The sequence below is a fragment of the Nerophis ophidion genome, linkage group LG11 (genome assembly GCF_033978795.1).
Source record: "Nerophis ophidion isolate RoL-2023_Sa linkage group LG11, RoL_Noph_v1.0, whole genome shotgun sequence".
NCBI classification, from domain to species: Eukaryota; Metazoa; Chordata; class Actinopteri; order Syngnathiformes; family Syngnathidae; genus Nerophis; species Nerophis ophidion.
Genome location: NC_084621.1, coordinates 61,769,619 through 61,795,517, shown reverse-complemented (window position 1 = coordinate 61,795,517; position 25,899 = coordinate 61,769,619). Strand labels below are relative to the sequence as shown.

Genomic DNA, 25,899 nt, shown 5'->3' with positions numbered 1-25,899 from the left:
TTGTTATTATTATTACAAAATAATTTTTGGGTCGTCTTTGTTATTGTTTACAATCTCATAGAATAAGTCTCTGGATACAGGAAAGCTTTGAGGGAAAACCTAACTGATTTAAGGGGTTGCCCACATATGCAGTCCTCTTCAAGGTTTCTCATAGTCATCATTGTCACCGACGTCCCACTGGGTGTGAGTTTTCCTTGCCCTTATGTGGGCTCTACGGAGGATGTAGTTGTGGTTTGTGCAGCCCTTTGAGACACTAGTGATTTAGGGCTATATAAATAATCATTGATTGATTGATTGATAGTAGTTTTTGCTATGGCTTAGTTATTGCGCATTAGCCACTTTATTTTGCTAAAAAACATATGAAGCACCACAATTTCAATACATTAAGTGATGTACATAAAACAGTACTATCAAATTCTAAATTTGATAATATCATCTTTATAAAAATGTGTTATCGTGTTTACTTTAGTTGATTGCTATACAGCATTTTTTGTTTAACGATCTATTGTCAAAGTATGGGATCAGGACTCAAAATCAGATCGGGATCAGAGGCCAAAAAGGTTGTTTGGGACATCACTAGTTGAAAATAATATATTGAGGGGGGTACTTGATATGGTACTGCCTACAACAGATATATAAAGGAGGAATGCGTTTTTTAATAATTTAAATAGATATAGATTGCACATGCAGGTTTTGCTCTTGATTTTAAAAGTAGGTTGGTGAGTTGACCCATGAAACTCTTGACTAAGAACCCTTAATTTTCTCCCACTTTATTTTGAGGAGGTGGTTTGAAGAAAATGTCCTGCCATAGTTAATATATTTAGTTCCAGGCCTGTGAAGTAACTGTGTGTATTTTCAATTTGTAGACCTGCCAATCCACCCCCTGTCTTGGATCTTAGAGCTATCATGGACATGGAAGCCAATTCTGTGCAGACCACCAAAGCAGTTCCCAAAAGTCCTGCCAAGTAAAAATATGCTATGATTCTTACTAATAAGAACATTTACAAGAACAATTTACATCACACATCTTATTTGGTGTGCTCACTTTCTGCATGTATTTTTCTGCTTGCCTTTAGCATCAGCACCCTCAGCAAACATTCTTCTACTATGACTAAGCTGTCCCAGAAGCAAAGGAAGATGTTAGCATTGGCAAGTAAGGAGACCAGTGTGGAGTCTCCAGGATCCAAACCCACTCCTACAGTCACGCCATCCAAAAGCAGTAGTAGGAAGGCCTGGTAAGTGTATCATGTTCTGTCCATGAGTAGGCCTGAACCGAGAACACTTTTAGACGATACTTTGGCCTGCAAGTTATTGTCGATAAACGATATTATTGCCATTATTTTTTTGAGACCAAATTAACCATTGATGTAATTATAATACATAATAATAATGCAACTATACCCTTATATTTCTCATTTATTTTAATATTGTAATTTAAACTTTGCAATGCCAAAATAAATACAACCAACGAATAAGAAAAGATAAATACATTTCTGCAAGCAAAATTTTGCTCTTAAATACAAATCACCAACCAAAACCAGTAAAACTGGTTCTGTCTCTGTTCTACAAATCAGTCACACTTTATTTTTAAGGGGCTTGTTATACATAAAAGAAATGCAAGACATAGTGTTTTACAGACTTAAAAACAATACCCTGATTAACTAACATCACACACACACACACAAACAAATGAACGCATGGCTGAGTACAGAGGGGCTAGGTGAGTAAACACTATTCCAGGAGCCATATGCACCAGGAGGTCACAAAACCACTGCCACCGGGACGCTGACACAAAGCGCCTCCACAGCGCGGCCGATAACCCCTGTTACAAAGAGCTCCCTCTGAGGAACGCTGGAAAGTAAAAATAATAAAAGATTAAAAATAGTAAGAACCATGAGTTGTGATAAAATTTGAAATACAAGTTAGACATATGAAGATTAAAAATACAATAAATATATGATAAGTACAACTAAATATAATATTGCGTAACTAATAGGTATTAAAGAATGACTTCAAATATTTTTTATAACTATTAGGTAAAAGCCAAACCAAAAATGTGGCGCTTCAGCCTGCTTTTAAAAACATAAACATTCTTTGCAGCCCTGAGGTCCTTTGGCAAACCCTTCCATAGACAGGGGCCATAATAGTGGGAAGATGCCATCCTGGGACTTTGTGTCCTCACTTTTGGAAAAATTTGAAATATTACGGTTCTCAAAGGTTCGTAGGGTAAAACCAAATTTGACAGATAAGATGGCAAAATACCATAAAAACATTTATAAACCATTAAAATAACCTTAAAATTCATCCCGGAACACACGGGGAATCAATGAGGGACAAGCAATCGATTGATCGTCCGGTTAATTGACTTACCGAATATCAGCCCAGGCCTATCCATGAGAGTGTTGTTATTGTGCATTGTAATTGATTATCGTATTAGCCTGTTTTATTACAAAAAAAGCAAATGTTTTGTACATTAGTTCTACATGTGTCCAGTTAGTACATTATTAAAGCTAAGTCTGAGCTTTTCCCTCATCAGGGCAACAGCAATCCAGTCCCCATCGTCCTCATGCTCATTTCGGACACTACTGGAAGAAGAGGAGAGCCAACTCATCAGAGCAGGGCAGCCTGGAAATCAAAACGTTCTAGGTGCTCAAGGGTCCCCAGTCTGTGTTATACCTGTCAGTAGGAAGGTGACGTTTAGATGTGATGAGCGCAGCGAACTGGAAAAACCTTCAGGGTGAGTTAAATGCATGTATTTTTTTCTTACTACCACTTGGGGGCACTGTTGTAGTGTATTCATCCATCCATCCATTTTCTACCGCTTATTCCCTTTTGGGGTCACGGGGGGCGCTGGCGCCTATCTCAGCTACAATCGGGCGTTCATTATACAATAGTACATGTGGTACAGTACAGGGCACAACATACATATGCCTCAGTAAAATTCAATGCGTATGAATATTAATTTTAAAAATAAGTAACATTAGTCATTATAATTTTACATAATTTTTAACTTAAAACATTAATAATTAATTCATTAATTCCTTTACCTGACAAATCACTTTGGCCATTAGTAATGTCAAAAAACTGAAAATTTTACCTAATTTGTAATGGTGAAAACAATACAAAAATGACACTTTTTAATTGAGTACATTCAAAGGGATGCGCAGCCCTCTTCCCAGAAAACAAAACAAAACATAAATTACAATGAAAAATGGAAACCCTGCAGTGTTTTTGTGTCTCATTAATGCTAAGTATGTGAGGCTCAGCTGTTTCTCTTAGAGTGACTGCAGTTGAGTGGCTGCCATGGACACAGTGAACCCAGTAAAGTGAAAGATTAAGTTTTAATCTACAACCAACACACCATGTTCCTGTAATTGCAACAAAAGCTGTAAGAATTAAAAAAAAAAAAAAGATTTGGCCTACTGTGAGAAAGGTGTATAATATAACAAGTCTAAATACACAGCACGCCCATATTGTTATAGGCATGTTAGCATGTGGAATGTATTGACTAAAAGGAACGTTTTATGGTTGCTCAGCTTTTGCTACAGTTCTTAAAATAGAAAAAACAGGCTGCCATCTTTTATACTATTTATAAAAGACTACATTGTGAATTAATTGTCTTTGCATAGTTAGTTGAAGCTGTATTCATCCAACACGCAGTGAGACACTAACCAGTTCAAAACACACCCACCCATCCATCCATTTTCGCTTGTTTTATGATTAATTAATAGAATGACTAACAGCCGCATTTCCATTTTATGTGTGTTTGAAAACAGCAAGTTATAGAGACGTAACGTACGTGGATCTGCTGAACATTCAAACTTTATTAATGCAGCACATTACCAGATGCATTTTTTTAGAGTATAAAATCCCATATTAAACTTCAAAAAAGCAAATTAAAAGCTGTAACATACTGTCATGATATCCCAATGATAACTTCAAAATCAACTTCCTCAACCATACCACAATAATCCTTTGTTTATCGCTATTAATTGGTTCCAGGCATGACCGCGATAAATTAATTTTTGCGAAGTAGGAATCACTAATTACTAATCGAATATTTTCAAAGCTAGTGTACGAAAAATCTTTTAACTACTTTCTAAATACATTTTTCAAAATTTTGATAGCCCTAAAGACATGAAACAACACTCTTAAGTCACCTTTACACTCTTTAATATATATGGTAATGCTGCCTGAGGCTGAGCCAATCCGTAGCATGATACTGAACAGCACGCTGTGATTGGTATGGTCTCATCTAATGGACAACACGACTGTAGTATTTATATTTTTTGTTCATTTAACTGCTTTTATGCATTAAAATGCCTGATGATTAAAAAAAATATGGGACAAATAACTATTGTATATAAGTTTAATACTGTGTTTTTACTAAAAAAATGTTTTACAAAGCACAAGTTCTGCTGCAAAAGACTCCACAAACAAATCTGACATGCTGTTTTGAATATACTGTTTCCATCCATCAATTTTCTACTGCTTGTCCCTGTTTCACCATAATTAATAATACTGTACCATAATAACATGTTATTTGCATTTCATTCTGGTAGCGTCTTTAAATATGGTCCAACAATTTTAGTACACTTTGTTTAGTGCGACAGTCTAACTGACTGAAGCAAGGGTTTCTTCCTAATATAGACTGTGGTGTAAGTAGGGTGACCCGTTCAAAATGACCTGGTCAGTTCAAATGACCTGACCCTAAACACAGAGTCGTCCTGACTTTTTAAAACCTCACACAGCTACACAGGCGCTCATGCACACAGAGAATCTTTAGTTGGTTACCATACTTATCTGTGAAACCCAGTGAAAGTGTTTTTTTGTATGCGTAATTACTACAAATCTGGCAAGTTCATCTTCCTGCATCTCTGCTATCATACTTGTTCTATATATTTACCGTGTAGATTTTTCAAGGAGTTAACTGGATAAACTAAATAGCTGTGTGCGTTTCCGTAGTGACGCTGGTGATTCTAAACGGAATTGATAAGGGCCTTTTTCATGTCACACTGTCATACAGAAGAGGAAGTGTGTATAGGGTTTCTCCTGGTATTCAGATAAAATGATTTCAAACCTCTGCAATACTGCTCCCTTCCTAAAGTCAGAATTAATCGACATGTCCGTCTGATCCCCAAATTTGATTTTTCCCTCTTTTCTGAAGACAGAATGATTGGATTCCAAAAAGTATTGTACTTCACCATATGTATCATGGGGAATAATCAAAACATGTCTTTCCACATCTCATAGCAGCTATGAAGAAAAAAAATGACCTAATGGTCAAACGAACTTGACAGCATCTCATTCATGTCTCTAGAAGTTCGTTATTCATCATTATGTACACAAAGAGTCAAAGGGTGACTAGTACGTCTGTGGATTGAGCATGTGAAAAACCTAATGTGGTGGGTGGCTGTGTTATTGTATGCTGCTAATAATTTTAACCAGTAGCAAAACGAATACATTTATTTTTAATAAAGCAGACAACTAATCCCCCAAAATAGTCATGTTCATGAAACAAAATACGTATTGCAGCGTCTTTATGACAGTGCCGCATTTGTCAGCTGCTGGCGTGATCTTGGGAGAAAGAGAATGTAGGCGAAGTGCAAGCAGTAGGTCCCTTTATTTGGTACTATGCGGAAGAAAAGTTACACAGGTCTTGTAGGTACTCAGAAAACAACAGTACACTTTGGCATACAGAAGATGATGAACCAGCATTGAAGGAACCCAGTTGAACTAAATACAACCCCAATGTACAATGAGGAACAGGTGTGCTGACAGGACAAGCAACACAGGCTAAAGGTGCTGCAAAAGAGAGAAACCAAACAGGAAATACTACCAAATCAAGAGCACCACAACAGGATTTGATACCAAAACCAAACACAGGAAAATAAAGAACAAAGTCCAAACAGTCATGTGGTATTACAGTCTTAGCTCTAATGTGAAATGATTAAATTCAAAACTGTTGAATTAAGCACTGTCTAAATCATTGTCCGCACAGTACAGGAGACATTGGTACCACAGTGACATGCAAGGCATATCTAATCCAGGTGGACAGGCAGCCAATCCCACAGAAGTTTGTCAGTAGTATCTCACTCCTACCAAGACCCTGCATCCTCTTGCTGGCTATCTCTGTCTCTTTCTCGCCGCCTCACCCTTGTCTTCCCTTCAGGCCATGGGTGATGGCCGCAGCAGCAGCAGTGGGAAGCCCGCCCCTCCCCTCTCTGGTGACCTTTGCTTCCATTGTGGAGGAGGAGCGGCAGCAGGAAGCCGCACTAATCCGCAGCCGAGAGAAACCGCTGGCACTCATCCAGGTAACACAGCTTGTCTATGTGTCGTAGTGCTTTGACTGACACACACACGCACTCACATTCAAACACACACACACTTGCCATACAGCATGCATATTCTCATTTTCTTTCTCTATCACATTTCATTCTGAACAGTGTTAGAAATGAGAATGAGTTTCTTAACTTCTTCTACTTCCAACTTTCTTTCAACACCTTCCTGAAGTGCCTTTCCCAATAATTTTTTATTTGTCATGATCAAACATGTATTATCATCATGCTATGAGTGTCGTCATTTTTTCTTACCCCCTCAGCGGGTGTATGGTTTTACTCGCCACATAGCACCCTCAAATATGTCTCTTATTTCCTGACGTTCCTTTCTTCTCTCTTCATAGATTGAAGAGCGGGCTATCCAAGAGCTTTTGTTCCATTACGAGGCACGCGACAACCCCGACGAACTGATTTCAGTGGAGAGGGCCTCCTCTGGTCCCGTGGCAGCCCCGATGTGGAACAAACACTGATTACTAGCTATTTCATACCAGTGATGTGAGAGGATTATTGGCAGGTTTTGCCGACCTCATGCGCTCACACTTTAGAAATATATGCTTCTTTTCTGCACAGTGCTACATCAAATTTTCTTCCATTGCTGCTCATTGTAATGTTAATGTATGTTACTAAGTTAATATACCCCTTTAATGCAAAATGTGGATCAGCAGAGGTGCTTTTGTTTGTGAACTTTTTTTGTTAGTTCAATTCCATGACTTGACAGCTTCATAATTGTTATTGCAATGGAAAGTTGCCAAAGAAAATGGATGGAGATGATGGAGGTAAAAATAAAAGTTCTCCATAATCCTGAGAAAGTGCCAACTTGTGGCAGTTTCCACATTGCTTTTTGTAGTTAATTCAGCTACGTAGTTGAGTTGCAGTGATTGTACGGTCTCAATGACATCTAAAGTGGTGGTGTGTTCATAATTTGGTGTGTCAGTGATTCATAATTACTTAGCAGTGTTAAATGTGTGAAGCTGGTTTCACCCCTCATATTTGAAATATTTAGCACCTTTTAGTTGTATTTCTTGTCTATTTTAGGATTTTCTGGATCCATTCCAGGTAATGCAGGTACCTAAGTTGAACCATGTATGACATTAAGTTAGTATAATAGTGTTGTCTGTCTATAAAAGAGGCTATTGTATGAAAAAGGGCATGCAATAAAGTATTGCAAGTGTGCAATGACCCAGTATTTCTTCTTGTGTGACGAGAGCGCAGTGACATCTTTATCATCCTTTAATCATTCCTTTTCCTTTTTGTTGCAGAATCTTTGGCTACCTCTTGACAAGTTTGCTGCCCCGCATGTACAACAGATCGTTAGCACAACTCAGCCTCTAATTGACTCCGATGACCCTATCGAAAGCAAAGTGTGGAAATTTAAGGGGTTTATTGGACATAATTACAGGTAGAGCATCACATCGGTAGTCGGAAAGAGACTGCTCGTGAGGGACATACTAATCACTCATTAGGGTCTATTTAGCTGGAGCCCCTTTTCATCTCACTACCATAGCCTTACAAGTTATGCAGGCAATGTGATCCAAACAGACTTTAATTTTATTCCATAAGTGGCCAACTTAAAGAAAAAGAAAGGATTATGGGTTTTCTTATCTCTTGAAAATATTAACACAGCGGTGTCCAAAGTAAGGCTAATTTTCGGTGTACAGCTCCATCCATCCATTTTTTTACCGCCAATTCCCTTTGGGGTCACGGGGGGCGCTGGTGCCTATCTCCGCTACAATCGAGCGGAAGGCGGGGTACACCCTGGACAAGTCGCCATCTCATCGCAGGCCCGGTTTGTAGCTCGTTATTTCTTTTTACTGGCACTCGACGTATTTTGAACATTTGTTGCAATAATACATTTTTAAATATTATAGACTTTTAACACAAATGCTAAGATTTCAAGGTTTTCTTTTAACTTGCTTTGCAAATATTTACTGGTTTTAGTATCTTTAATGGACAAAATGTGTCAAAGTGCATCCCTAAACTTTTCTGCATGTCCCCTTCAGTGGAAGATGTTTGGACACATCTGTCTTAATAGATATGCATTACGTTAAAAAAAGCTGTGGTTCTCACACTCCAACTTGGAATGATTTATTTATAAACTGGAGTAGAGAAGGTGTCCAGCCTTCAAAGGTAACTAACCTTTTATAGTGTTAGGGTGTGCACATTTATATCAGAGAGTTTAACAGAGGACAGGGCACACAATCTGTCCTTTGGGATATGGGGGAGGACAGACCCTTGGCCATCTTTCCTGCCAGCCAGATGGGAAAGTTGTATAGCAATCTTCCAAACTGTGGGGATAACGTCTTTATTATTTATGGGGCAGAGAGGGATGTTCCAGACACGCTGAAATAACTTCCTACCTGCGCTGCATTTAATAGTGCCAAGGTCAGGTTGAACTCCAACTCACTATTTTTCATCCAGCCTGGCTCTTTTGAATTCCTCAAATTCAAATATCGTTCATGCTAAAGCCATACAATCGGGGACACAATGGAAATGAGTGGATGGAAAAGGGAGTCTAACTCAAATAATAAAAGCTGTTGCCAGGATTCTGCAGAAGCTACAGGGCTAAACAGGGCCACTTGCACATTGCGTGGGCCAACGAAGAACCAATTACATCTGGGAGATTACAATAAAATTCATGGTTTAAGAGATCCTTTAAAGTCTTAGAGACATTTTTCCAATAATCAATCAATCTACCATGTGTGTCTAAAGCTTGAATGCTTTTGTAGTTGTTTGATTACAAAATATCTTGGCGATAATCATACATAATTTGTGTAGTCCCATTTTTATTTGGACTTTTCTGTTGGTAATTGTGATCATTGTTATGTAAGTGTTCTTCACCTTAAGTTAAAGTACACTTATTTAGATTTGTTCATTGTAATTTTTGAGAGAAAGCAAGTTCGAAGGTTTCCAAACTGAGCCGTTCCCTTTTTATCATTGTTTGCCGTATATCACTTTTGATAGAGGTTTTGAATAATGCTTATGTATTTAAATGAACTTCAGGCTGACATTAATATTGCCACTTTTTTAGAATGTAACGATAGGAACATTTTTATACCATCATGGTTATTGTGACCAAAATTATCACAATTATTATCACACTATTGTTCATTGTGCTATAAAAGTATTTACACAACACTTACCGTAAATCTAGTCTACCCTAACAATTCTGACTCAATACGCGATATGAGTCCAACCGATTTTCGCAATATTTTTTGAATATATAAAACCTTTTCAAAACTTTCCTTGGCTGCTGATGTATGATGTATACGTGCAGCACGTAAGCAGGACGATGGCCAAAAAACATCTTAAAAATTGATTATTAAAGATAGATTCTTGAAAATTATGAATGTATTTATAATCTGAATAATTAAGAATTGCTATTCAGATGTGAATCTATTTTTTCATGTGCTTTGTATTCAATCTTGCATGTAAGCTAGTTAGCGATTAGTGTACGAGCTACTTCTCCAGAAAATGAGCAGCACCACTGTAAACATTTTTCAAAGTGTGGTTTTATTATAAATACAGTTAGAAATGGTAACACTAATCATCAAGAATAGGACCGCTGTTGCATTCCTTTTCATAGCTTTAAGATAACTTAGCAGTTATTCATACACTCTGTAGTTAACATCCTGACTTGCAACTTCAATTCTTCTGGCTGCTTAGTTCATTTTCCTTGTCTTAGGCGGATGTAGGTAGATTCCTCTTGACCTCCTAAAAGTGTTTAGTGGACATGGAGCCAGTTAGCTTAAGATTACGCGACCTCTCCTTGGCCGTCATTCTGCTGGCAGCTTGCCAGAGATAATTAAAGGTTTAGACAGGCGTTTACTGTTAAGTGAAACGTGAACGTTTATTCTGGAGTTTAATGACGTATGCACTTGGCTTCCTCTTACTGCCGGTTTGAGCACCCAATAAGCGTGTGTGTGTGTGTGTGTGGTTATTGGTCCACATATGCCAATCGAGTAATAGGGGACAATTCCTGGGTGCTACTATTTGGTGAAGTACTTCAGTCTTTTCCATGTTGATAGTTAGACCCAGTTGTTTGACTGATTTCATCAACACTGTAGGTCTTCTTTCAAGAGGTCGTATTGTGTAAATATGGTGGTGATTCAACCTTTTGGCCCAAATCTGTTGTGGAGACATTGCCTGATGGTTTTGAACATAATTTCCACTTCTGGAGTTCGATGTATAGTCTTGGTGTAGTGACTCCAGTGTCTACCCTGAAAGGCTCTGTTTCATCTCCACTGCTATTGAGTACTGTGGTAGACATGTTGTCATGCAGCAGTTGCAGGGCACAAATATACTTTCCCGGGCAGCTTTCCCAGAATTAGTCCGAAGGCTTGACGGTTCCCTGTGTCAAAAAGCTTTGTTGAGGCCTTTAAAAGCCTTGTACTGTGGTTGACTTTTCTGACATTTTTCTTCCAATTTGCAAGCAGTATAAAACATGTCTGTCATGCCTCAGGGCAGAATCCTCAGGTACTCGGTAAAAATACTTTCTTACAGGGAGGTTAGCATGTTAACTGAAAATACAGCTAACCCTTGCTTTGTGGTGAATAGAAGGGATGCTTCACTTATTCCAATATTGTGCCTAGCCTTTAAAGATGCGCATCCCTGAGTCGTGCGGAACATGTTCCTTCTTTCCAGGGTTTGAGAATTAAGCAGTGGCGTACAGTGCTCTTACAGCATCTACAAAACTGCTTGTTTCTACAAAATTAGTGAAATGCTAGGTCTCAGAGCCTTCTTCGAACACGACAGGTTCTCCAGTTTCCTACAATCCTTGGCATAGAATATTTATTCTTTTAACCTTACATTGTATGTTGTTTGTTCAGGTGATAAAAGTTTGAACAGTTTTTAGAATATTCCAATGTCGTTTGAATTCTGTTTTGGCAGTTCTGCACTAAGAACCGTGTGGAGCTGGTGTTGGTAGGTTGTCTGACTCAGTCGCTCTGTTTTTTCCCCGACATGACTGAGCTAATTAAAATGTCAAAACTTGAGTTCACATTTGAATCTTTATTTTGTAAAAATATTTTCGAAAACAAATCTGATGCGCTGTCTGTTGGTTTTAATTAGGCACTGCCATGGCAGCTTCTAATGCAGATTTGCATTTGTACGTATATAATTCAAGCTAGGTCGTTAAAAACATGTTTTCTTTACCGAGTTAGACAATTAATTTTATGTTTAAACACAGCATTTTTTCACTCCCATTATTCAAGCCCCGTTGTAATCTATATTTTTAAAGCTATAAATGAATAAGTTTATGAACTAACAGTAGTTTGTAATGAACCAACAAACTACTTGCACCCACCATTTACTTGAATTGGTAACCTACTGAAAATCTGTACATTTTGCAAATGTAATTTGTAGTTTTGATTACAACTGTACAGATATACAGTAGGTATTATTTTCCGACAATGCAGGTGGTTTCTTCTGTCAAGGTAACCTCTGGGGCCCAAATAACTTCTTTATACTGTGTGCATATATATCTGTAAGTAGCTACATGTCAATTTTGACATAAAAGTTGTATTTATTGACTAATTAGTAATTACTGGTAATATATGCTGATTTCAGGTCACAGATCATGTAGTGGTTCACTTGCCTGACTCATGCAGACCGTGTAGGTTCAGTGCTCACTGAATCTTGAGTGTTCCTGGTTGTCTGTATGTGCTCTGTGGTTAACTGGATAGATATCATGTCATCTATGTATAGTTTTAGTGAATATGTGAGTTAAGTTACCAGTCATAGCTCTTGGGACAGGATTGTAGTCTGCTGTATGAATTGAATTGAAGGTGTGTCTGTGTCATTGTTCATTTTCAGTAGTTGATTTCCAGGTGAGGTTGGATTTGGATTTGGCGAATGCATGCTGACAGCAGACTCGAACCTGATGCACCAAATTTAAGGCACGTCTGTCACATCTATTAGTATTTTTAAGTGCTTTAGCAGCATTTAACTCCTTCACTGTACATGGAAGTGCAGCCCGGGAGCGTCTAAAGACCTTCTAATAAGGCAGACTGGCTGATATGCTCCTTATCTCACTGCGAAACATGATCCTCTCAGTAACCTTTTAAGCTTTAATCTGCAAGAATAACATGACACCAAACACAGCACACACCATCCCCACTGGGCTCAAACAACTGACATAAAGGAGTCCTCTGTGTTGAATTGATTACTGGAGCTTATTCTCTCCAAAGTCTCCCCTACGCCCTTGCACACACAGACCATTTTCTTGACACGACTAATATGCAGACATTTTTTTTCCTGAAGCTTTTTGATTGAAAAGCAGGAAGGGAATGACATTATTTCAGTTAGCAGTGAGATGAGCTCATGGAAAGCCAGGACGAACTAAAGTCAACCTCCTGGAATTCCTGTTATCTTTGTGAAAGATGACTAGAGGGACATAAATGAGTGGAGCTTTGTCTTGAAGTCATGCATTCAATCATGTTTTCTCATACAGTTGTCACCTCTAGTAGGGCCCTTGACGCTTTGCAACCATTTCTGAGTGTTTTTGATCAAATTTGACATGCAGTTATTAGATGTTTACTTTGGGTCACATCTCTTAAGAGTACAGTAAAAATCAGATGTCTTAGTGCTGCCCATTGGATCATTCTTCCATATCTAAATAGCAGAATAGGTTCTTCTGCCAAACGCATTGTCAAAAGGAAGCAAACAAACTTCTTTTTTTTCACAAAGATGATTAGTTATCAGTAGTGATTCTGTATGAGTAAACCTATTTTTAATTACTTTATAGATCACAGGTGTCCAGTCTTGTTCTACTTAGGACGTATACCAAAAAAATCAAAGGGCACGGGCCAATTTTATATTAATAAATTTGTACATATAAATAAAAAAGGACCCATTAATTTTTAAAGATAGAAGTTCTGCGGTCCCTTCCAAGTTTACACATTGGTTCCACTGTGTTGAGTTCTTTCTTGTCCTGATGTGGGATCAGAGCCAAAGATGTTGTGGTTTATACAGCCCGTTGAGGCATTTTGATTGACTTTTCTGCCATAAGCCGTCTCCAAATGCGTTTCAGTAAATTCAGCAGTACAACCAACTTGTCTCACAACTGCAGACCAGGTGTAACCACACCAGCCCAGGACTTGATCATCCAGCAGGTGCACCTCCATGATCTTCTGAGACCAGCCACCCGGGCAGCTGTCGCAACAATTGGTTTGCATTACCAAATAATTTCCTCACAAACTGTGAGAAACTGTCAGCGAAACTCATCTGCATGCTTGTCGTCCTCATCAAGGCCTCGACTGGACTGCAGTACGTTGTTTTAACCGACTTGAGTGGGTGAACGCTCACATTCGATGGCATCTGGCATTGTAAAAAAACGTGTTCTTCATGGATGAATCCCAATTTTCACTGTTACGGGCAAATGGCCGACAGCGTGTGTGGTGTCATGTGGGAGAGTGGTTTGCAGATGGCAACGTTGTGAATCTAGTGCCCCAAGGTGAGGTTGGGGTTATGCTATGGGAAGGCATATGTTAAGGACATCGAATGCAAATGTATTTTATTCATGGCATTCTGAATGTGCAGAGATACCGTGACAAGATCCTGAGGCCCATTGATTGATTGATTGTTGTGCCATTCACCCAAGACCTTCACCTTCTGTTGCAGCATGACAATGCACACCCCCATGTTGCAAGGATCTGTAAACAATTACTGGAGGCTGAAAACATCCCGGTTCTTGAATGGCCAGCATACTCACCGGACATGTCATCCATTGAGCATTATTTGGATGCTGTGGATCGACGTATGCAACGGCGTTTTTTTAGTTCCTGACAATATCCAGCAACTTTGCATGGCAATTGAAGGTGAGTGGACCAACATTCCACAGGCCACAATCAACAACCTGATCAACTCTATGCAAAGGAGATGTGTTGCACTGAATGAGGCAAACGGTGGTCACACCAGATACTGACTGCTTTTGAAGCAAAACTGCACATTTCAGCGTGCCTTTTTTTTTTATTGTGGGCGGCCTAAGGCACACCTATGCAATAATCATGCTGTTTGAACAGCATCTTGATATGCCACGCTTGTGAGTTGGGATGGATTATTTTGGCAAATAAGAAGTGCTCATGACAGATTCATGAACATTTTTTGATAAGAATAGGTATTTTGTGTATTAAGTAAATGTTTAAGATCTGTCAGTTCAACTCATGTAAAATAGGAGCAAACGCAAGTGCTGTGTTCATTTTTTTTTTCAGTATAGTTGTTGGCCTTGTGAAAATAAACAGGACACGTAATCACACAGAGTTTCCAAATAACCGAACATGCATGTTTTTTAGAATGTAGGAGGAAGCCATACTTTAGTGGGTTTTCTGCAAAACCTGTGAAGTTAGCACGTTGGGTAAATCATGAATAAAAAACAGAATACAATGATTTGCAAGTCCCTTTTAACCTATATTTAATTGAATGCACTGTAAGGACAATACACTCAACGTCTGAACTGAGAAACGTTATGTTCTGTAAATAATTAGCTAATTTAGAATAAAGCCTGCAACATGTTTCAAAAAAGCTGGCACAACTGGCAAAAAAAAAAAAAGAAAGTTGAGGAACGCTCATCAAACACTTATTTGGAACCGGCTAATTGGGAACAGGTGGGTGCCATGATTGGGTATGAAAGCTGCTTCCGTGAAATGCTCAGGCATTCACAAACAAGGGTGGGGCGAGGGTCACCACTTTGTGAACAAATGTCTGAGCAAATTGTCCAACAGTTAAAGAACAACATTTCTCAAGTTATTGCGAGGAATTTAGGGGTTTCATCATCAAAAGGTTCAGAGAATCCGCAGAAACCGCCGCACGTTAGGGTTGATATTACGGACCTTCGGTTCTTCAGGTGGTACTGCATCAAAAAGTGACATCAGTGTGTAAAGGGTATCACCACATGAGTTCAGGAACACTTCATAAAACCACTGTCAGTAACTACAGTTCGTCGCTACATCTGCAAGTGAAAGTTAAAACTCTACCATGCAAAGCGAAACCCATTTGTCAACAAACGCCGCCGGCTTGGCTGGGCCCGAGCTCATATAAGATGGACTGATGCAAAGTGGAAAAGTGTTCTGTGGTCTGAAGAGTCCACATTTAAAAACATTTTTGGAAACTCTGGACTCCGGACCAAAGAGAAAAAGAACCATCTGGACTGTTTTAGGCGGAAAGTTGAAAAGCCAGCAGCTGTGATGGTATGGGGGTGTATTAGTACCCAAGGTATGGGTAACTTACACATCTGTGAAGGCACCATCAATGCTGAAAGGTACATACAGGTTTTGAAGCAACATATGTTGTCATCCAAGCAACGTCTTTTTATGGATGTCCCGGCTTATTTTAGCAAGACAATGCCAAGCCGCATTCCGCACATGTTACAACAGCGTGGCTTCGTAGAAAGAGACTAGACTGGCATGCCTGTAGTCCAGACCTGTCTCCCATTGAAAATGTGTGATTCATAATGAAGCCTAAAATAACAGGAGATTGTTCAACAACTTAAGCTGTACATCAAGCAAGAATGGGAAGAAATTCCACCTAAAAAACTTCCAAAATTGGTCTCCTCAGTTCCCAAACATTTACAAAGTGTTGTTAAAAGGAAAGCCCATGCAACATAGTGGTAAAAATGCCCCCCTGCGCCAACTTTTTTGCAACGTCTTGCTGCCATTAAATTCAAAGTTAATAATTATTTGCAAAAAAACTATATTTCTCAGTTCAAACATGAAATATCTTGTCTTTGCAGTCTATTCAATTGAATGTAAGTTGAAAAGGATTAGCAAATCATTGTATTCTGTGTGGGCTTCCCGGTGGAAGAGAGGTTAGTGCGTCTGCCTCACAATACAAAAGTCCTGAGCAGTCCTGAGTTCAATCCCGGGCTGGGGATCTTTCTGTGTGGAGTTCGCATGTCCTCTGAGTGAATGCGTTGGTTCCTTTCGGGTACTCTGGCTTCCTCCCACATCCAAAGACACGCACCTGGGGATAGGTTAATTGGCAACACTAAATTGGCCCGAGTGTGTGAATGTTGTCTGTCTTTCTGTGTTGGCCCTGCGGTGAGGTGGAGACTTGTCCACGGTGTACAATGCCTTCCGCCCGATTGTAGCTGAGATAGGCACCAGCGCCACTCCAAAGGGAATAAACGGTAGAAAATGGATGGATGGATGTATACTGTTTTTGTCATTGACACAACGCGCCAACTTCACTGGTTTTGAGTTTTGTATGAGTACTTTGGAAAAAAGATGTTCAAACAGACATTGGAACCTGTGTTTTGAGGCTAACACGCTAAGCACTAAGCCACCGTGCGCTCCGGAAACCGTCATATCGTATTTGGAAATATTGTCCACATTCCATACTACCGGCAGCTGTGTAGTTTCGGCTACAATCCCGTCAAATGTCAGGGAAAGACATCAGCATGTCCCAATAGGGAAACGTTGTATATCCTGCTAATACTTCCTGTCTGTTGGTGACAAAACTACATTTATACATTTCAGTCGGTGCCTACCTAAAGCAAATGTATTAATCTGTGATTTGGATGAGTACTTCCATTTGACATGTACTGCTCTTAGAAATCACGGGAGTGGCTTCGATTTGGAGCAAGCATCATCACGCCACACCTGGAAAACATATTGAATAAGTTGCATTCCGCTCGCTTGTATCGCTGATTAATGGTTTTGTGTGCATTCCCAGATGTGAAATATCGATATCAATTTTTTTGTGATGCTCCTGACTGTCTCACATGAAAGCAAAGTGCGAGTAGAACCAAGCAAAGAATTGTGGTGACAGGTGATGAGTCCGTAAGGGGTAAACACTCACGCTTTGTGCTCATTTTTCTATTTGGCTACTTAAACTGCAGGGTTTCTACAAACCACAGAGCAGGACGTGTGTGACGGTGCATCAGCGGAGCTCCTGTTTGGGCCTGGGCGTTAAGCAAATGGGATAATCAGGCTTTAGAGAGCCGAGTGCTTGTTAGTGACGCAGAGCTTTACGCTGCCAAATGCAGCATGGCTGCGGCACACCTTGGAACAACAGGCCACAGGTGTCTGTAAGGAAGAAAACCTGCTGGTAACCTAATTGCATGACAGAGACAGTGTGTCTAGGCCCAACATGGCCAATAGGAGGCGATGTTGCAATATGTGTGCAATGTTTTTTTCATGGGTTTCCATTGAGGTCTGTCTACTAAAATCAACTTTACTGTTGCAAAAAAGGATAAAAACAAAACGTTATGTATAGGTGACAGTGCGTATTAACCATTTTTAAGAGTTTACCAATTTTCGGGGCGGCATAGCTCGGTTGGTAGAGTGGCCGTGCCAGCAACTTGAGGGTTGCAGGTTCGATTCCCGCTTCCGCCATCCTAGTCACTGCCGTTGTGTCTTTGGGCAAGACACTTTACCCACCTGCTCCCAGTGCCCCCCACACTGGTTTAAATGTAACTTAGATATTGGGTTTCACTATGTAAACCGCTTTGAGTCACTAGAGAAAAGCGCTATATAAATATAATTCACTTCACACTTCACTTTCAGATTTACTTTAGGCATACTTGCCAACCTTGAGACCTCTGATTTCGGGAGATGGGGGTCGCAGTCGGGGGTTTGAAGCTAAGGGTGTGGTTAAGAGGGGAGGAGTATACTTACAGCTATCCATCCATCTATTTTCTACCGCTTATTCCCTTTGGGGTTGCGGGGGGCGCTGGTGCCTATCTCAGATACAATCGGGCGGAAGGCGAGTTACACCCTGGACAAGTCGCCACCTCATCGCAGTATGTGTAGAAATCTTTATAATTGAATCACTTTCGCCATCCTAGTCAATGCCGTTGTGTCCTTGGGCAAGACACTTTACCCACCTGCTCCCAGTGCCACCCACACTGGTTTAATTGTAACTTAGATATTGGGTTTCACTATGTAAAGCGCTTTGAATCACTTGAGGAAAAAGCGCTATACAAATATAATTCACTTCACTTCACTGTATTTTTCAACAAGTTGTTAGTTATTTTTACATCTTTTTTTCCAAATAGTTCAAGATAGACCACTACAAATGAGCAATATTTTGCACTGTTATACAATTTAATAAATCAGAAACTGATGACATAGTGCTGTATTTTACTTTATATTTTTTTCTTTTAAACCAAAAAATGCTTTGCTCTGATTAGGGGGTACTTGAATTAAAAAAAAGTGTTCACAGGGGTTAAATCTCTGAAAAAAGGTTGAGAACCACTGCTCTAAAAGCCGTAGATGTTATTGTCACATATGCATGCACAGAAGATGGCAGTATTGTCATGTTTAAGAGTGTCACAACATTGCTGTTTACGGCAGACAAACTGATTTACGGTAGACGAAGACGTGACTGCTGTTGTTGTGTGTTGTTGCCGTGCTGGTAGGACGTTAATGAGACTGCCTAACAATAAACCCACATAAGAAACCAAGAACTCGCCCTTGATCATTCTACGGTTATAACGTCTTTGGGCAGGCACTTTGTTTATATTGTGGGAAAGTGGACGTGAAAACAGGCTGTCGACACGTCACTTGGGTCCGCATGGAGATGGAGGGGGCGTGGCCTCCAGCTCCGCCTGAATTTCCGGAGAATTTCGGGAGAAAATTTGTCTCGGGAGAGGCGCTGAATTTCGGTAATCTTCCGGAAAATCCGGTAGGGTTGGCTAATATGCCTTTAGAGGCGTAGGGTGTTCTTGATACATTGTTGGGCCACTAAAAACACGCTCCTATGAGCCTCCACCACAATTATGAAACAAACCATCTTTAGGTTTACTTGCTGAGAAGTGAGTGAGTGATGAGCAAAATGTCATAAAGTTAGGTTTGATATATGGTGTAAAGACAATTAGGAAATTGTGTGATAGTGATGTGAATTATGTTGAGCTTCAGAATCCAGATCTGGTTCTATCAGGAGTGATCCAGTATGTTAAGTAGCTTTCAGTGATACTGCAAACTCACCTATCAATCATACCATTGTATGTTTTTGTAGATAATATAAACACAGTTGTTCACTTGGTATCCACATTTTGGTCGACCATGACCTCTAATGTTAAGTAGAAATATTTTACATTGATCTGATGCCAAGTAAATACTGGGCCAGTGTTGTATATGGAGATCCTTTTTTACAGTACTTGAGAATGTTCAAAGATTTTAGAATGATTTTTGCCTTCAATAAGTTGAGTATGATTATAATTTGAATCAAACAAGTTTGGGGAAGTTGGTTGAATTAAATTTATACTAACAGCTGTTAAACTATTGTTTTAAAATCAGATTAATCACAGATTTAATATGGGATATTTTGGATTAATCAAGATTTTTTTTTTTTTAATTAGGGATGTTTGAAATTTAAGTTCACGATTGATCACAAAAATATTGCATTTATAAACACAGATTAATCACGTGATTTATTTGAGCGAGCATGGTCCTTTACCTTAACCATAGTCTTAACTCAAGGGTGTCAAACAAACGGCCTTATGGCCGGATCAGGCCTGCGAAGAGGTTTTATTCAGGCTGCGAGATGAGTTTGCTGAGTATAAAAATGTATCTGAAATTTTTGAATGAAATAAACCGCTGTTCCAAAAGTGTCCACAGGATGTCGCAATAGCAATTATTTGTATCTTTGTAGATGATGCTACATATGTACAAAATAAACCACGCGATGTTAGTACATCAGTCGAGTAAAATGATCAAACTACATAAATTACACATTTTAATTTGATTTTGACATATTTTTTTATCTTGATAAATTGAAAATGAACATCAATGAGTTAATAATTTTTTCAGAAAATATAAATATTGAGAAATAAAGACGGACTAGTGGGGCGGTTTAGCTCGGTTGGTAGAGCGGCCGTGCCAGCAACTGGAGGGTTGCAGGTTCGATTCCCGCTTCCGCCATCCTAGTCACTGCCGTTGTGTCCTTGGGCAAGACACTTTACCCACCTGCTCCCAGTGCCACCCACACTGGTTTGAATGCAACTTAGATATTGGGTTTCACTATGTAAAGCGCTTTGAGTCAATAGAGAAAAAGCGCTATATAAATATAATTCACTCACTACTTTTAACCGCAACATGTAAGTCTAAAAATGTGTGCAATTTCAGAATGTGCTTGTTCTATTTTTAAACCATAAAAACAATCTCAAGTTGTCTGTATTTTTAAGTTATCGTGCCGTGATTTTACCTGTCCGGCCCATTTGTAGATTTTTCTCCATGTGGCCCCCGAACTAAAATTAGTTCGACACCTCTGTCATATACGTAAGTGCAAAGATGAGTGAGAAAGTACTTAAAAAATATATAAAAACTGTGAACAAATTAACAAGGTGCATTCAAGTCAAACATTATAACAATATTCCTGTTTGACATTCTTACAATAATACATTAGTGTCTAAAAGTTGGGGTATTTTTAAACATGCAATGAGTATTTTACTATAGAGTATTTTAAACTGGGGCAGTTTTCACATATTTGCAGACTTAAAAGTGACCTATAAAGAATTGCATGAATCGGCTCCAGATCTTCTGGCAGAGTTCATCAGCCAAATCAACAGCCGTGAACGTGTCACTCGAGGCTCTTGTCAGAGGTGACAGTTATATTCCTCTGCGCAGAAGCAATGTCAGTAAGTCGCCCTGGTCAGTAAGGATTGCAAACGTGTGGAACTCAGTACTCGAGGAGGTTAAACTGCTCACAACTTACAAGGCCTCCACAAACCAATTAAAAATGTGTCTTATCAACGCCTACAGCTGCCAGCACTAAAAGATGAGCTTGTTTTGGTGCTAAGATAAATGTTTTGTTGTCCATCCATCCATCCATTTTTTACCGCTTGTCCCTCTTGGGGCTGTAGGGGGGATGGTTAAACCTAGCTCAGCTGCATTTGGACGGAAGGCATTGTACACCCTGGACAAGTCGCCAGCCCATCACAGGGCCAACACAGATAGACAGACAACATTCACACTCACATTCACACACTAGGACCATCTAGAGTTGCCAATCAACCTATCTCCAGGTGCATGATTTTGAAGTGGGAGGAAGCCGGAGGGAACCCACGCAGTCCCGGGGAGAACATGCAAACTCCACACAGAAAGATCCCGAGCTTGGGATTGAACCCTGACTACTCAGGACCTTCATATTGTGAGGCAGACGCACTAACCCCTCTTCCACCGTGAAGCCTCATGTTGTGATGTTGTATTTAATTTTTTATCATACAGTATCCCTCTCGTTCTTTTCTTTTAAATTGTAATATTACTGACTTTTTTTACATCGTGGCCAGGGGACTACAGATGGCTAAATCTGGCTTTTTTTTAACCATGTGTAGTCATGTGTTTTATGAAAGTGCATTGTCCCCCTGAAATAAACTAATCTACTCTAATTACTGTGACTAATCCTGATTAGTCCAAATTCAAAATTGTGATAAATATGATGGGCTTCACGCTGGCAGAGGGGTTAGTGCGTCTGCCTCACAATACGAAGGTCCTGCAGTCCTGGGTTCAACCCCAGGCTCGGGATCTTTCTGTGTGGAGTTTGCATGTTCTCCCCGTGAATGCGTGGGTTCCCTCCGGGTACTCCGGCTTCCTCCCACTTCCAAAGACATGCACCTGGGGATAGGTTGATTGGCAACACTAAATTGGCCCTAGTGTGTGAATGTGAGTGTGAATGTTGTCTGTCTATCTGTGTTGGCCCTGCGATGAGGTGGCGACTTGTCCAGGGTGTACCCCGCTTTCCGCCCAATTGTAGCTGAGATAGGCGCCAGCGCCCCCCGCAACCCCAAAAGGGAATAAGCGGTAGAAAATAGATGGATGGATGGATAAATATGATTTTAATTCTGTATAGTTGACAACACTCTTTAAATTATATCATTCAAAGTCCTCCTGTGTCCAATATGCACATACCTTATTTCCTTGAATTGCTGCCGGGGCGCTAATTAATTTCAAACCTCTTACCAAAGGTAAAAGTAAGCATGCGCTAATTATTTTAAAACCTGTTCTCACTCCGGCACTTACCAAAGGTATGCAGTAAAAATTTGAGTGTGATGTAAGCTTGGACCTTAAATCCTACTGAATAGCTCTTAATCTTCTTGCCTTTATGCGATTTCAAATTACCGGTATTGAAATCAACCTCCTCCATTTAAAAAATGATGACAGGGGAAGTGTCACTCGTGACGTCACGAGTTTGACCCGGCGGTAATACTAAGCATGCGCTAATTCTTTTGGGAAGCGGGTTTGACCCGGTAGTAATTCAAGGCAGGCGCATACTATATGCCCTGCGGCAATTCAAAGAAATACGGTACAACAATATGTTTTTATCCATCCATCCATTTTCTACTGCTTATTCCCTTTGGGATCGCGAGGGGCACTGGTGCCTTTCTTAAATGCAATCGGGCGGAAGGCGGGGTACACCCTGGACAAGTCGCCACCTCATCGCAGGGCCAACACAGATAGACAGACAACATTCACACACTAGGGCCAATTTAGTGCAGTCCAAATTCAAAAGTGTGATTAATAATATTTTAATACTGTATAGTTGACAGCACCCTTTTAAATTATATTATTCAAAGTCCCCCTGTGTCCAATATATACAGATAGGTCTTTATTGTCATTGCACAAGTACAACAAAACTTGGTTTTCAGCACAAACCCGTTCAGATTAGACAAAAACAAACGGTGTACATGGTTACAGAACGGGAACACTTAATAGTTGTCACAAGGCGTATGTTTTTATCCATCCATCCATTTTCTACTGATTATTCCCTTTGGGATCGCGAGGGGCGCTGGTGCCTATCTCAGCTACAATCGGGCGGAAGGCAGGGTACACCCTGGACAAGTCACCACCTCATCGCAGGGCCAACACAGATAGACAGACAACATTCACACTCACATTCACACACTAGGGCCAATTTAGTGTTGCCAATCAACCTATCCCCAGGTGCATGTCTTTGGAAGTGGGAGGAAGCCGGAGTACCCGGAGGGAACCCACGCAGTCACGGAGAGAACATGCAAACTCCACACAGAAAGATCCCGAGCCTGGGATTGAACCCTTTTGTAAGGCAACCCCTCTTCCACCGTGCTGCCCAATATGTTTTTATTCACAATGTTAATATTAGAATGCAGTGTACACCAACCTGTTCTGGGGATTACAGACAGAAATCATATAATTTATACATTTCATTAATATTTGCTCTCCTTATTTGGATTAGAGCAGGGGTGTCAAACTCAAATACAGAGTGGGCCAAAATTTAAAACCGAACAAAGCCGCGGGCCGAGGTTGAACGAATTAACCTTTTAATAGGGACCCAAACAAGTTTTGCATTGAATATTGAACAAGCAAGGCTTATATAACTTTATAGTGACATGCAAAATTGAGTTTCAAATAATAATAATAATAAAAAAAATATAAATGGCATATCAAATAAAATTTAAATAAAAATTGAATGCCTCTTTTCGGCGGTGGGGTTGAGGTGGACGGGGCTTGGTGATAGCGGGGGATGTATATTGTAGCGTCTTGGAAGAGTTAGTGCTGCAAGGCGTTCTGGGTATTTGTTCTGTTGTGTTTATGTTGTGTTACGGTGCGGATGTTCTCCCGAAATGTGTCATTCTTGTTTGGTGTGGGTTCACAGTGTGGCGCATAGTTGTAACAGTGTTAAAGTTATTTATACGGCCACCCTCAGTGTGACCTGTATGGCTGTTGACCAAGTATGCCTTGCATTCACTTTTGTGTGTGTATAAGCCGCATATATTATGTGACTGGGCCGGCACGCTGTTTGTATAGAGGAAAAGCCGACGTGGAGACAGGTTGTAGAGAACGCCAAAAGCAGTGCCTTTAAAGCCCACCCAAAATATTGTTGTCCGGGATGAATTTCGGGAGGGGGACTGAACTTCGGGAGTCTCCCGGGAAAATCGAGAGGGTTGGCAAGTAAGAGAGTTAGCTGTGAATGCGGTGTTACAGCGCCGGGCCAGCTCTAATGTTAATTTGATATTGCCTCAAGGGCTAAGTCAGGGGTAGGGAACCTATGGCTCTAGAGCCAGATGTGGCTCTTTTGATGACTGCATCTGGCTCTCAGATAAATCTTATCTGACATTGCTTAACACGATGAGTAATGAATAATTCCGCTGGTAATCACGATGTTAAAAATAACGTTCGAAATATAAAACATTCTCATGCATTTTAATCCATCCATCTGTTTCCTACCGCACCTGTTCTAGAAATAACAATGTTATTAAAAAGAATTAGAGACTTATTGTACTCTAAAAATGTTGGTCTTACTTAAAAAAATGTACGCATTTAGTTGTATTCACTGATAAAAAATATGATATGGCTCTCACGGAAATACATTTTTAAATATTTGTCTTTCATGGCTCTTTCAGCCAAAAAGGTTCCCGACCCCTGGGCTAAGTGAAATTACACGGCGGGCCAAATTTGGCCCGCGGGCCAGAGTTTGACACCCATGGATTAGAACAGGGGTAGGGAACCTATGGCTCTAGAGCCAGATGTGGCTCTTTTGATGACTGCATCCGGCTCTCAGATAAATCTTAGCTGACATTGCTTAACGCGATAATTATGAATAATTTCGCTGGTAATCACAGTGCTAAAAATAACATGCAAAATATAAAACATTCTCATGCATTTATATCCATCCATCCGTTTTCTACCGCACCTGCTCAAGAAGTCGCACTAATGGTAAGAAGTATTTTATGTCACGATAGGGGGGGGGTTACAGCTTGCTGCAGGGTCGTTCTCCCAGGAAGGCAGACGGACTACTCGGGACATGGCATTTAGGTAAAAACATGATTTAATTTTAACTAAAAAAGTATACAAACAAAAATCGCTCACAGTGGAGGCACAACTTGGGCTAAAGAAAAAAGCTAACACATAAACAGACTAAGAACATAAATCAAACAAAACTTCCTTGGCATGGCATGAAGCACAAAACTATGGCAAGGCATGAAACAAGTCAGCACAGGGCGACTGACTGGCAAAGACGAGCTTAAATACTGCCTCTGATTAGTGCTCGGGAAGCAGGTGAGCGAGCATTTTGTCCACCAGAGACCAGTGGACAAAATGAGTAACCAAGGAAACCAGACAAAAAAACAGGAACTTAAAGAGTCCAAAGGACAAACAGCACATGGCCAAACAAAAACATGATCAACAGACATGACATTTTATTTATTATTGGTTAGCTTCAGAATAACAATGTTATCAAAAAGAATAAGAGACTTATTATAGTCTAAAATGTTGGTCTTACTTAAAAATGCACGCATTTAGTTGTATTCAGTGTTAAAAAATATGATATGGCTGTCACGGAAATACATTTTTTAATATTTGTCTTTCATAGCTCTTTCAGCCAAAAAGGTTCCCGACCCCTGGGCTAAGTGAAATTACACGGCGGGCCAAATTTGGCCCACGGGCCAGAGTTTGACACCCATGGATTAGAACAGGGGTAGGGAACCTATGGCTCTAGAGCCAGATGTCGCTCTTTTGATGACTGCATCTGGCTCTCAGATAAATCTTAGCTGACATTGCTTAACGCGATAATTATGAATAATTTCGCTGGTAATCACAGACTAAGAACATAAATCAAACAAAACTTACTTGGCATGGCATGAAGCACAAAA

The 25,899-nt window shown here is 40.0% G+C and overlaps 1 protein-coding gene and 1 long non-coding RNA gene across 2 annotated transcripts in view; both read left to right on the top strand.

The window, feature by feature from the left end:
• The window catches only part of ibtk (inhibitor of Bruton agammaglobulinemia tyrosine kinase), a 28,543-nt gene extending 21,026 nt beyond the window's left edge, over positions 1-7,517 (top strand). The window contains exons 24-28 of the mRNA XM_061916413.1: positions 867-965; positions 1,077-1,235; positions 2,537-2,737; positions 6,173-6,314; positions 6,683-7,517. Coding sequence (XP_061772397.1) covers positions 867-965; positions 1,077-1,235; positions 2,537-2,737; positions 6,173-6,314; positions 6,683-6,808 — 727 coding nt within the window. The 3' untranslated portion in view covers positions 6,809-7,517. The remainder of the gene's footprint in view (positions 1-866; positions 966-1,076; positions 1,236-2,536; positions 2,738-6,172; positions 6,315-6,682) is intronic.
• Positions 7,518-9,113: 1,596 nt separating this feature from the next.
• On the top strand, positions 9,114-17,743 carry LOC133562328 (uncharacterized). Its single transcript, XR_009808881.1, has 3 exons — positions 9,114-13,502; positions 13,585-13,788; positions 13,956-17,743. It is a non-coding gene; the product is annotated as an uncharacterized LOC133562328 (long non-coding RNA).
• Positions 17,744-25,899: the final 8,156 nt, after the last annotated feature.